Source organism: Liolophura sinensis, chromosome 13 (genome assembly GCF_032854445.1).
Source record: "Liolophura sinensis isolate JHLJ2023 chromosome 13, CUHK_Ljap_v2, whole genome shotgun sequence".
NCBI lineage: Eukaryota > Metazoa > Mollusca > Polyplacophora > Chitonida > Chitonidae > Liolophura > Liolophura sinensis.
This window is the reverse complement of record NC_088307.1, coordinates 2065623-2078194: the sequence shown is the minus strand read 5'-3', so window position 1 is coordinate 2078194 and position 12572 is coordinate 2065623. Positions and strand designations below refer to the sequence as shown.

General features: G+C 41.3%; 1 protein-coding gene across 1 annotated transcript in view; it reads left to right on the top strand.

Moving 5' to 3' along the window:
* The window catches only part of LOC135480391 (E3 ubiquitin-protein ligase UBR4-like), a 161080-nt gene that overhangs the window by 89351 nt on the left and 59157 nt on the right, over nucleotides 1-12572 (top strand). The window contains 8 exon segments of the mRNA XM_064760220.1: nucleotides 973-1060; nucleotides 2080-2208; nucleotides 2479-2543; nucleotides 3075-3135; nucleotides 3583-3761; nucleotides 5926-6064; nucleotides 7042-7233; nucleotides 12130-12246. Coding sequence (XP_064616290.1) covers nucleotides 973-1060; nucleotides 2080-2208; nucleotides 2479-2543; nucleotides 3075-3135; nucleotides 3583-3761; nucleotides 5926-6064; nucleotides 7042-7233; nucleotides 12130-12246 — 970 coding nt within the window.

Genomic DNA, 12572 nt, shown 5'->3' with positions numbered 1-12572 from the left:
AACCAGGTTTTACTCATGTGCCCTGTGTGGAGAATCATGTACATCAGCCAGGTTTTACTCATGCGCCCTGTGTGGAGAATCATGTACATCAGCCAGGTTTTACTCATGCGCCCTGTGTGGAGAATCATGTACATCAGCCAGGTTTACTCATGTGCCCTGTGTGGAGAATCATGTACATCAGCCAGGTTTTACTCATGCGCCCTGTGTGGAGAATGATGTACATCAGCCAGGTTTTACTCATGTGCCCTGTGTGGAGAATCATGTACAACAACCAGGTTTTACTCATGCGCCCTGTGTGGAGAATCATGTACATCAGCCAGGTTTTACTCATGTGCCCTGTGTGGAGAATCATGTACATCAGCCAGGTTTTACTCATGCGCCCTGTGTGGAGAATCATGTACACCAGCCAGGTTTTACTCATGTGCCCTGTGTGGAGAATCATGTACATCAGGCAGGTTTTACTCATGTGCCCTGTGTGGAGAATCATGTACATCAACCCGGTTTTACTCATGTGCCCTGTGTGGAGAATCTAATTCTGATTCTCTAAATAAATCATTATTTCAACATTACAGTAACAACCAGATGGAGTCTTTTGGTGTGTGTCACATGCTCACCACTAGCACGTCTTTGGCAGGCTTCTAGCATTCAATAACCATTTACCAAACCTTCATCTGCTGAGGATGTAGAGATACTACTTCCATCAGTGGATTGCCTGATGACACTAGCTCACCAGTAGTAGCATACCGGATTATAGTGCCTGATGACACTAGCTCACCAGTAGTAGCATACCGGATTATACTGCCTGATGACACTAGCTCACCAGTAGTAGCATACCTCCAGCATTCCAAAGCAATTCAGCAACTCATAAACGTGACCTCTGTGTTATAAGTGAAAAATTGTTAAAAATTGTGGAATATTAAATTCTAGTGAAGTATAAATAAATGAATGTTGGTCTGCCTGTTTTCTCTGTAGCATGTTACAAGGCCTGGTGGATTTTGGTGGGTACTACCTGGAGAGTGACCCCTGCCTGGTCTGTAACAACCCTGAGGTCCCGTATGCGGTAAGTTTGAATGGCACAGGTTACAGGCTCATGTTAGGCTGCTCTGTGTGTTGTTTGTGGCTTGTCTGTAGTGCGCCTGTGGAATGATTGTGGATTGTAATGACCTTCACATTCTGCAGGTCATGTAGTCCACATGTACAGATGTTTTTAGAAAGCAAACCATCGTAGTCCTTTGAATTTGTCACTGCCTATGTATGACATGAATGTTGTAAGCCTTTCAGCCTTAGCAGCCTGCCAGTATTTCACAGGTCCCAAAATCTGTGCCCCAAATTGGGTTAGGTGTGTCAGCGAGACTGCAGTATACATATAAATACGTCTGTGTGGAGATGCCAGCATGGTATGACCAAACAGTGTGTCTTGTAATTGTGTGTAGTGCACCTGTGGAATGATTGTGAGTCATAATGACCTATAAATTCTATGCAAACTGTGCATGTAAGTCACAGGTGAAGATGTTTTAGTTAGACATACTGGAAACCATAAGATCCTACTCTGATGGACTTGTCTTAGGAAGCTGTATGTGAGTTATGATTTTGGTCTCACATTGATTATAAGCCAGAAAACCTGTCTGTCAGCATCTCACTCATATATCAGAGACTCGGGTTTCGTCTCAAATTGGGCTACACGTTTCGAGGAGTCTGCAGTATACATATAAATATGTCTGTGTAGAGATACATATGCGGGTATGGTATGACCAAAAAGTGTAGTGAGCTTCTATCCATTCCCATGTAAATTGTAAAGAAGTTACTCATTGCTGATGTGCCCGGTAGGGTTTGCCATTTCTGAGTGGGTCGAACTGCTCCCATGGTCAAAGAATATAATGCATAAAGCAAACGAATGCAATTTTTCATCTAAAAATTTCATCAAAATTGATAAAAGCAAAGCTTAATGTTTTGAATACTGAATCAGGCTTGGTACTGGAGACATTCTTCATAAAACAGCAGAAGTTTGGGTCAGAATTCTTCTCCTTTCAGATATTTAGTATATTTATAGATGATATTTTTTTATTTTTTTTTTGGCAGAATCTGAAACTGTCTGCCATCAAAGATGACTCCAAGTTTACAACAACAACACAGATTGTCAAGCTTGTGGGAAGTCACGTGGTATCAAAGATATCTGCTCGGGTCAGCGATTTGAAACGTACCAAGATGGTGAGTGAACTTTGAGCTGATGTCACCGTGCGTTTGTATCAAATATTTGAAACAAATTTAAAAACAGTATGAAAATTGTGCGGTGCATTGATGTTTTGTTTTTTAAGCATTTTAGTCACATGTGAAAGAAAGTGCATACATTTAACTTTAAAACATGTTTTTCCTGAAAAAGAAGTACGAAGCTTTTTAGTGAGGAATAAAATATTTTGATTATTTTGGAACAATAATAACACTTTAATTCATTACTCCAACGCACGGGTTTATTTCCAGGTACGTGTGATGAACATCTACTACAACAATCGTAGTGTCCAAGGTGTGGTGGAACTGAAAAACAGGTACGTGTAATTCTGCTTTGTTTAAGGACAGATAGTAGTACAACTGAAAAGCTGAAAGTAAGTTTTTCTTGGAAAAGTGGAGATGTGGACGTGTTCTTTAGGAGACAGGTTAGATGGATTGAGAATCTAAGAAAAGAGAAAATGCAGAACAGATTTTCCATAAATCAGAATAATTAGTAACTTGCATTTTGTACCTTACATCTTAATGGGAAATGGAAGAGGGGAAGGGGTATGAAAGCTTGAAAATTTTGTGTTCTCCATTGACCAGTGTGGTGGCAATTTGAACTGGAGTTTTTAAAAGATTGTTCTCATTTCTTCTGATTTTTTCTGATTTTTTTTAATTCTTGGTTAAAGGATATGTATGTAAATATAAAGTATGTATAAATGTATATAAAGATCTCCTAAATGGTATGAAGAAGTGAATGAAATAATATTCATAGGTCTATGTCCTGACGGTGTAGCCAAGTAAGAAATGATTGTGTCTTTTAAAAGGCCATGAAAATGATATTTATTCACTGTACATTCACGTAGGCCTGGTCTTTGGCACAAAGCCAGAAAAGTGACTTTAACAGCTGGACAGACAGACGTGCGGGTAAGTGTTGTCACGTATTCTGTATATCAGGTCAGCTGTAGAAATAACGGTAACAATGTTTTATGCGGTCTGCAGTCAGAGAAGTACGCTGAACCCGAATTGTTTTGATTTTACGCTATGGTGACATGCATTTTGTGTATACTCTTAGGTTGACCTTCACCTTGATGCTTGCTATTCATACAGTTGGTAATGTTCTGATTAGCTATTGATTTAAGGAGAATGAGGAAGGTGTGATGGGGAAGAAGCCCTGCTGTGTGACGTCCAGTCCACTCTCCAACTTAAGGATTTGCTAACCTTTACTGGCTAAGTTCAGGCCTGGCATCTGAAAATTCCTTACATACATGTATCTTTTGCAAAAAATTTTCTAAGGCAAGGTTGGTTTGATGTCTAGTCTAGTCTCCATCTCTGGCTGTGTATAATAGGCCAAGCCATCTATTCTCCCCACAGGTGGAGTTTCCCATCCCCATAGTGGCGTGTAACCTCATGATAGAGTATGCAGATTTCTATGACAACGTCCAGGCAACCTCAGAGACCCTGCAGTGCCCACGTTGTAGTGCCTCAGTGCCTGCAAACCCAGGGGTCTGTGGAAACTGCGGGGAAAATGTGTTCCAATGTCACAAATGCAGGTAAGTTTGAATTTCTGAACATCAAGGAGATTTCAGAGGAAAGAGTAGGGCCTCATCAGCCTGCTAGACCAGCTTGTCATGAAAGGTCCAGAAGCTAGAAGTCTTCTATGTGACCCCGTTGAACAGAAAGGATCTTTCTCATTTATATTTAGGGGTCTACGCAGGTAGTCCTGCAGGACACCTATTGAAATCATTTGTATTATCATTATTGTTATTATTATTTATTTGATTTTGTGTCCCACATACAGCCTGGATCACTTGACCGATTGATGTGAAATTTTGCAGTATTATTCCCTGACGGATGTAGTTGTGCACCAAGGAGCATGATTTTTTTTTAGGTCTCATGGTTTGGCGGCCATATTTTGCTTTTTATATGAAATCATTCAAAACATTTAAACGGGGTTGTTTTGAAATTTGATATGCGGGTAGACCATTGGTAGTTTTCAAATTCAGAATCTCCTTTTATTTTTTGTCTATCTTTGTAACTTTTTGAGATGTAGTCAAAAAACTAAAATTTGGTTATGTAATTTCAGTGACCTGTAACTCGAGAACTATGGGAGCTACAAATGTGAAACTTGCACCAAATTGTAGTCCATGACATGCTCTTTCCGTAGAATGGCAACAGATTTGAGCTATGATCAATAGTTTTCTCACTATAAGCATTTAAATGTCCAACACCATTTTTCTCTTTGAAATAGATGTTAATCCTATTGCTTAAGATTGAGTTAGATGGAAACTGGACTGGATGTATGGTATTTGACTTATTGCTTTCTGCTGCACTGTCCATGATTTCCCAAAACGCTGTACGATGACATACAGCTATGCTGTCTTCTATTTGATGGCGTAGAATGTTAACTACAAGAACAAATGACATGGACTCCGACCAAAACTGCTTAGCAGCTCTAGTTATACTTGAATTTTTCCAGCTTGTGTTGGAAAATGCTTGTGGTTTGGTGAAGTCGCTGGCAGCTGGTCAGTGCAGTTGTGGTAGTGGAACCTTGAGGTTTGGTGAAGTCGCTGGCAGCTGGTCAGTGCAGCTGTGGTAGTGGAACCTTGAGGTTTGGTGAAGTCGCGCTAGTGGAACCTTGAGGTTTGGTGAAGTCGCTGGCAGCTGGTCAGTGCAGTTGTGGTAGTGGAACCTTGTGGTTTGGTGAAGTGCCTGGCAGCTGGTCAGTGCAGTTGTGGTAGTGGAACCTTGAGGTTTGGTGAAGTCGCTGGCAGCTGGTCAGTGCAGTTGTGATAGTGGAACCTTGAGGTTTGGCGAGGTCGCGGTAGTGGAACCTTGAGGTTTGGTGAAGTGGCTGGCAGCTGGTCAGTGCAGTTGTGGTAGTGGAACCTTGAGGTTTGGTGAAGTCGCTGGCAGCTGGTCAGTGCAGATGTGGTAGTGGAACCTTGAGGTTTGGTGGAGTCGCTGGCAGCTGGTCAGTGCAGTTGTGGTAGTGGAACCTTGAGGTTTGGTGAAGTCGCGGTAGTGGAACCTTGAGGTTTGGTGAAGTCACTGGCAGCTGGTCAGTGCAGTTGTGGTAGTGGAACCTTGTGGTTTGGTGAAGTGGCTGGCAACTGGTCAGTGCAGTTGTGGTAGTGGAACCTTGAGGTTTGGTGAAGTCGCTGGCAGCTGGTCAGTGCAGTTGTGGTAGTGGAACCTTGTGGTTTGGTGACGTTTAACTGCCATCGTGTACATGGTAATAGTCCATGGTGTCCTCAGGGTACTGCCTGCTTTCCTCTGCCCATTGACCTCACCGTCATCATGTACATGGTAATAGTCCATGGTGTCCTCAGGGTACTGCCTGCTTTCCTCTGCCCATTGACCTCACCGTCATCATGTACATGGTAATAGTCCATGGTGTCCTCAGGGTACTGCCTGCTTTCCTCTGCCCATTGACCTTACCCTCATCATGTACATGGTAATAGTCCACATTGTCCTCAGGGTACTGCCCGCTTTTCTCTGCCCATTGACCTCACCGTCATCATGTACATGATAATAGTCCACAGTGTCCTCGGTGTACTGCTTGCTTTCCTCTGCCCATTGACCTTACCCTCATCATGTTCATGGTAATAGTCTGTGGTTTCCTTAGTGTACTGCTTGCTTTCCTCTCCTCATTGACCTCACAGCCATCATACAAGAGATCATTTTTAATCTAGGAACCAAATCTTCTCATTGTAGGTCTATAAACTATGATGAGAAAGACCCATTCCTGTGCAACGCATGTGGTTTCTGTAAATATGCCAAATTTGACTTCACGCTGAATGCCAAACCCTGCTGTGCTGTTGACCCCATTGAGAATGAAGATGACAGGAAAAAGGTAACACGCGGGTCAAACTGAGGTCTGGCACAAGATTGAAGCTAAATGTTACTACTTCATTATGTTGATTTGTGTATATGACATTGCCGTCTTTCATCCAAGCCATGGGTATGAAGTTTCACATCCCACACGTTCTCACTGTCCTCCTTGATGACGGTAAGTGGCTGACAATGCTCATGTGGCTGTTTGCTCCGTCCAACATTGTTTGGCCACCTCTCATCCAACAATATTGTGTGAATACCTGTACCTTGCAAGTGGGAAAGTCTATCAGTAACTTGCCAAAGGTCTGTGGTTTTCCCAGTGCTCTTGCGTTTCCTCTGTCCACAACAATTACTGACATTGTTTGATTGGAAATTCTTGAGCATGGTGTCTGCTAACAAACCAATAAATACACTTGCCTGTGTTGTGGTTTTCATGTGTTCGAATTCAGATTCCTTGAAATATCAGTCCTGTAACAATTTCCTGATATTATTAGTTACATATACATGGTTACTCAGTGATAGGATGCAAAAGTGTATCGTTGTTACCATCACCTAGAGTAACCATGTAAGGAATTTATCCTGCCATAACAAGTAGTGTGGTCGCTGTGAGTTAAGTCCAGTTCATACCGGCTTCCTCCCCAGCCGTACACGGGGTGATCTGTGAGTAATGTGGCCTGTTAGTCCCCGGCCTCTACCACGTTTCATCCCGCCAGAATGCCAGCAACCATTGTATGAGTGATATATTCTTGAGCACGGTGTAAACACCAATCAAATAAATGAATAAAAAGACACATCAATTCTGCGCGGAAGATCAATGTACGAACGATTGTTTTCCCAACGGAACAAAGGGAGATAACCTAGTCAGCAGACCCATAAGCTGCAATATGGGAATATACTTGTTCCCCACATGACCATACACGTGTAGCTGTCCAGTAAAAAGTGGAGTATTTTACCTGAGGTGGGATAATGGTACATGTACTTGCATGGTTGTTTCAGGCGATCTCAACAATCAACACCCTGTTGGAGCGAGCTGACAAGATTTACAAGCAACTGCAGATGCACCGACCGGCGCTGGAGAGCCTGATGGTGCAGGTGACAGAGAGTGGCGGGGAGCGACCAGCCGTGAGTAGAGTGCGATTCACAAATGAGGCAGGACGCCTGATGGAGCTGCACTGTCTCTTATCACCGGTGATTATTGACACATTGCCACCATGCCCAAACTGGAGACACCATATGCTTTCTACTTCTCTCATCTCTCATCTGGTTTTCGTTAAAAACCTAATAACTCTTGTTTTATTTATTTAGTATTTTACATTTTTAAAATTTTTCTTTTTTTTGTATTTTTGTGGGGGGGGGGGGGCAGTGAATTTTCAGATGTATGCATAAATATACATCAAGTCAAAACATGTTTTATTTTACCTATACATTACATTATTGGCTGTTTAGATATGTGTATATTTATGCAACAGATATCTCTGGTTTATGTGTTATTTCATAGGTTTTTGGCCCCTTCCTCTATGTGTAAGGCCTCACGGTGATCTAGATATAACCATTAGCACAAAAAACATTATAAAATAATTGACTGGTCGTATTTGAAGCTCTAAGGTGTGAGTTGTGAAATCTGTAGTATTTGAAATTATAAAGAATGAACCTTGGGCATGAGAGGGAAACCATATGACCCTATTGGGATGAGTGATGTAGAAAGAAATATATAAAGAGAATAAACGTTAAAATTATGGTATTTCGTGAAAAAACATAAACTTATACAGTACATAAATATAATATTTGCTCATATGTAACTTGCCTGAATTGAAGTATTGAATGGCTATGGTGTTACAGTCTTCTGCTCATATACTGAAGTGGGGCAAAATCAAACTGATCTTTTTGCTGGCACATTTACATTTTCTCAAACACATGTTAACTTATTGTTGAAAAGTTGAATTTGTTTTTTTAACTCTGGCAAAAAAATGGCTCGCGGATTAAAACCCTCATACATGTAAGTGTTAACATATCGACTGTCAAGGTGGTGTTAACTTGAACAACATTTATTGTACCCAGCTCTGACATACACTGTTCAGGTCTGCATGGCTACATGAAGGCGCTGGCAATATGACTTAGTGCGTATGCTCATTACAGGGTAATCATAAAATCTGAACTTCATATGGAACCGATTACATATCATAACAGTAAGCTTAAATGTATATTCAATCTGTCTGCAGCATGGCAGTGAAAACAACTCCTCTTTCTTTGTCTAATATCACAGTATGGACTTAGTTTGTATTTGTTTATTATAGCACAGTTTTAATACTACTTAAGATTCATTACATCATACCTGTAGGCTTGTATCTTAACTTGCATTAGAGTGCTTTCCTTCGATCATCAGGTACATGTTTGGTTATATTACGTTTTTCTTGCGCAGTGTGAAAATCTCCAGTTTGGGTGAGAGTGGTCTCCCCTTATTCCTCTCTAAGCCTCAGACAAAAAGCTTAGACAAAGTAGCATGGTTGTTGGGGTCCAGATGTCTTAATTACCTTTTTTTTTTTTTTTTTTGTTCACTAATAATTTTTTTCTAAAAGTTAAATTAGGCAGCAGATCTAAGGTGTGCAGTTAAAAGTAAAACTGTAACTAGATGGTTAGTTCCAGTTTTTTCATATTTGTTTTGGATGCTCTCACAGAGTTGCAGAGTTTTCTGGTAAAAGTGCAACAGAACAAAATTTCCTTCTTTCTGGAAATCTCCATCAAGGGAGATAACCTTGTGTGAACATCCATGTTACTGATATTCATGTACAAGGTGTGATGCTGTGTTAGCACATTTGTCTTGTCAACATTTGGGCCTTGTAGCACCATCTTTTGTTTCTGCATGCATGAGCAGATACTGCAGGGTTTGAAATATGACAAATCATTGGCTGTCTTGTTAAAAGTTAAACACAGTATGTGCTTGACGTAAAATTTCCCAGATGTTTCATATAGCGAGTAAACCTTCTTATAAAGACTATCCTCCCAAATTTGAACATTTTTGTCCAAACACTCGATCACACCAGCATGTTACACCCAACAGCTGCCAAAATAATTTGACAAAAATAATTTCTATAACTTGTGTAATATATAAGTTGAGTACATTCTGGTTGGGCACATTGTTGTGTGTACGATATAACCTGACAAGCAGGCCGTGGCATATTTCACCCCCTGTTGTATTGCTGCCTTTTTGTTGTTTCCTGCTGAAGCGTATTTACAGTTACTAATCATTACCTCATACAGCTTATGGCATACTTTTCAGTGTGTTGACATTAGTTTTAATGCCATTCTAAATGATATGTGCACAGTTGCCCTGTGAAGATTCTTCTAAGGGTTTTGTAAGTTCATGGTTTGTCAGTGGAAATCCACAAAAAGCATTTATAGTTATTACTGGCTCAGAAACTGAGGGCCCATATTGGCTCACGTGTAATAAAGCAGCATCTTTCTCACTTTAAATGATGAATCATGGACAAAGCTGTGAGTTCAAATCCAGCTTTGGCTGGTTCACTTGGAATTTTATGTAAAGAGATTTGGCAGATATATTTAGTAGCAACGATCATTCAGGCTGAATTCAGCCACATTGAAATTGTAATAAATTCAGTCCAGAATAACCCATATTTGTATAATTATTATCACTAATATTGTATTTTACCTTAGGTTTAGCAACTTTAACAAGCACATAGAAGCCTTTATAAATAATCTTTTTTATGCCAACACTTTTGGCTTTTTTTTAATAAGAAATTAATTAAAGTTACTAATAAAAACCGCCAAATGGTCATAAAAGGTGGGTAAATCAATCAGAAGGTGTCGCTTGAACCACGCTTAACTATGGATGAATATAGTTTAGGAGTAGGTCAGGAGATGGGGTGTCAGTACTGTGGATGAATACAGTGTACGAGTAGGTCAAGAGATGGGGTGTCAGCACTGTGGATGACTACAGTGTATGAGTAGGTCAAGAGATGGGGTGTCAGTACTGTGAATGAATACAGTGTATGAGTAGGTCAAGAGATGGGGTGTCAGTACTGGGGATGAATACAGTGTACGAGTAGGTCAAGAGATGGGGCGTCAGTACTGTGGATGAATACTGTGTATGAATAGGTCAGGAGATGGGGTGTCAGTACTGTGGATGAATACAGTGTATGAGTAGGTCAGGAGATGGGGTGTCAGTACTGTGGATGAATACTGTGTATGAGTAGGTCAGGAGATGGGGCGTCAGTACTGTGAATGAATACAGTGTAGGTGTATGAGTAGGTCAGGAGATGGGGTGTCAGTACTGTGGATGAATACAGTGTATGAGTAGGTCAGGAGATGGGGCGTCAGTACTGTGGATGAATACTGTGTATGAGTAGGTCAGGAGATGGGGCGTCAGTGCTGTGAATGAATACAGTGTAGGAGTAGGTCAGGAGATGGGGCGTCAGTACTGTGGATGAATACTGTGTATGAGTAGGTCAAGAGATGGGGTGTCAGTACTGGGGATGAATACAGTGTATGAGTAGATCAGGAGATGGGGCGTCAGTACTGTGAATGAATACTGTGTATGAGTAGGTCAGGAGATGGGGCGTCAGTACTGTGAATGAATACAGTCTATGAGTAGGTCAAGAGATGGGGCGTCAGTACTGTGGATGAATACAGTGTATGAGTAGGTCAGGAGATGGGATGTCAGTACTGTGGATGAATACAGTGTATGAGTAGGTCAGGAGATGGGGTGTCAGTACTGTGGATGAATACAGTGTATAAGTAGGTCAGGAGATGGGGTGTCAGTACTGTGGATGAATACTGTGTATGAGTAGGTCAGGAGATGGGGCGTCAGTGCTGTGAATGAATACAGTGTAGGAGTAGGTCAGGAGATGGGGCGTCAGTACTGTGGATGAATACAGTGTATGAGTAGGTCAGGAGATGGGGTGTCAGTACTGTGGATGAATACTGTGTATGAGTAGGATAGGAGATGGGGTGTCAGTACTGTGGATGAATACTGTGTATGAGTAGGTCAAGAGATGGGGTGTCAGTACTGTGGATGAATACTGTGTATGAGTAGGTCAAGAGATGGGGTGTCAGTACTGGGGATGAATACAGTGTATGAGTAGGTCAGAAGATGGTGTGTCAGCACTGTGGATGAATACAGTGTACAAGTAGGTCAAGAGATGGGGTGTCAGTACTGTGGATGAATACAGTGTATGAGTAGGTCAGGAGATGGGGTGTCAGTACTGTGGATGAGTACAGTGTATGGGGTGAGGTGGGGCGTCAGTACTGTGGATGAGTACAGTGTATGGGGTGAGGTGGGGCGTCAGTACTGTGGATGAGTACAGTGTATGGGGTGAGGTGGGGTGTCAGTACTGTGGATGAGTACAGTGTATGGGGTGAGGTGGGGCGTCAGTACTGTGGATGAATACAGTGTATGGGGTGAGGTGGGGTGTCATTACTGTTGTATGACATGGTATGTGTCAGTAGTCCAATTATCAGCTGTTGAGTAATCTGTACTTCAGTGTGTTCAATTCTTACCATTTGGCGCTCAAAACGTGTCTGTTTTAGTTACTGGCCATTTTAAGCGGCTCTGTACTGGTAATGTGTACTTGATCACATCCATCTGGTTCCTTACCGGCTGTACGCGGAAAGGGCGTGGGTTTCCCTCGGGTTCTGCCTGGTTTCCTGCCATCATAATGCTGGCCGTCATCTTAAAAGGAAAATATTCTTGAGTATGGCGTAAAACACCAATCAGTTAAATAAGTGAATTTGTCTTGCACTGTCTTGTAGGAAAGTAATAATTCACTCTGAAACAGGAGGTTTGTCAGGTATCTGCAGAAGGTCGGGGGTTTTCTCCAGGTTCCTCCACCTGTAAACTTGACCACAACTGTGTCAAATTTTTGTGAAATTCGTGAGCATGGCTCTGTAAACGTCAAATTAAAAAAATCCTAAAGTTTCAAACAAATGGACGATCAGACTTTCAGTCAACCCTTCGCTGCTAATGTCCACAGCATAGTGAACAGACGGACAACAAATTTGAATGTGTTCTCCAAAATGAATACAGTAGTTAAAGCCAAGGTTGGTCTGTGTTGTTGTTGTTGTTGTCAGGATGACATAGGCGGTAATGTGGCAGGGAGCAGTGTCAACCGTGGGATTCAGTTCCTGGCCCAAAAGTACTGCGTGGAGGCAAAGGCTTCGTATGCGGAGCTCAGCAAAATCATACAGGTCAGTGGTGTTCTCACATGGAAGGTTTGTAGCTGCAAATAAAGACAAGAAATCAACTGAAATTAGTGTACAAAAATTCAGAAATTGTTTTTTCTATTTAAGAATTTGTTTTAAGAAGTGGAAAAATGTTTATCGACAAATTTTGAAAGAATTCAGATTTTGTATAAACTTATTAAAAGAGAACTTTTATATATATGCATTAATGTAAACACCCCAAAAACTACATGCTCGAGTAGATATGTTTGGCGTAATACAATGTAAACACCCCAAAAACTGCATGCTTGAGTAGATATGTTTGGCGTAATACAATGTAAACATCCCAAAAA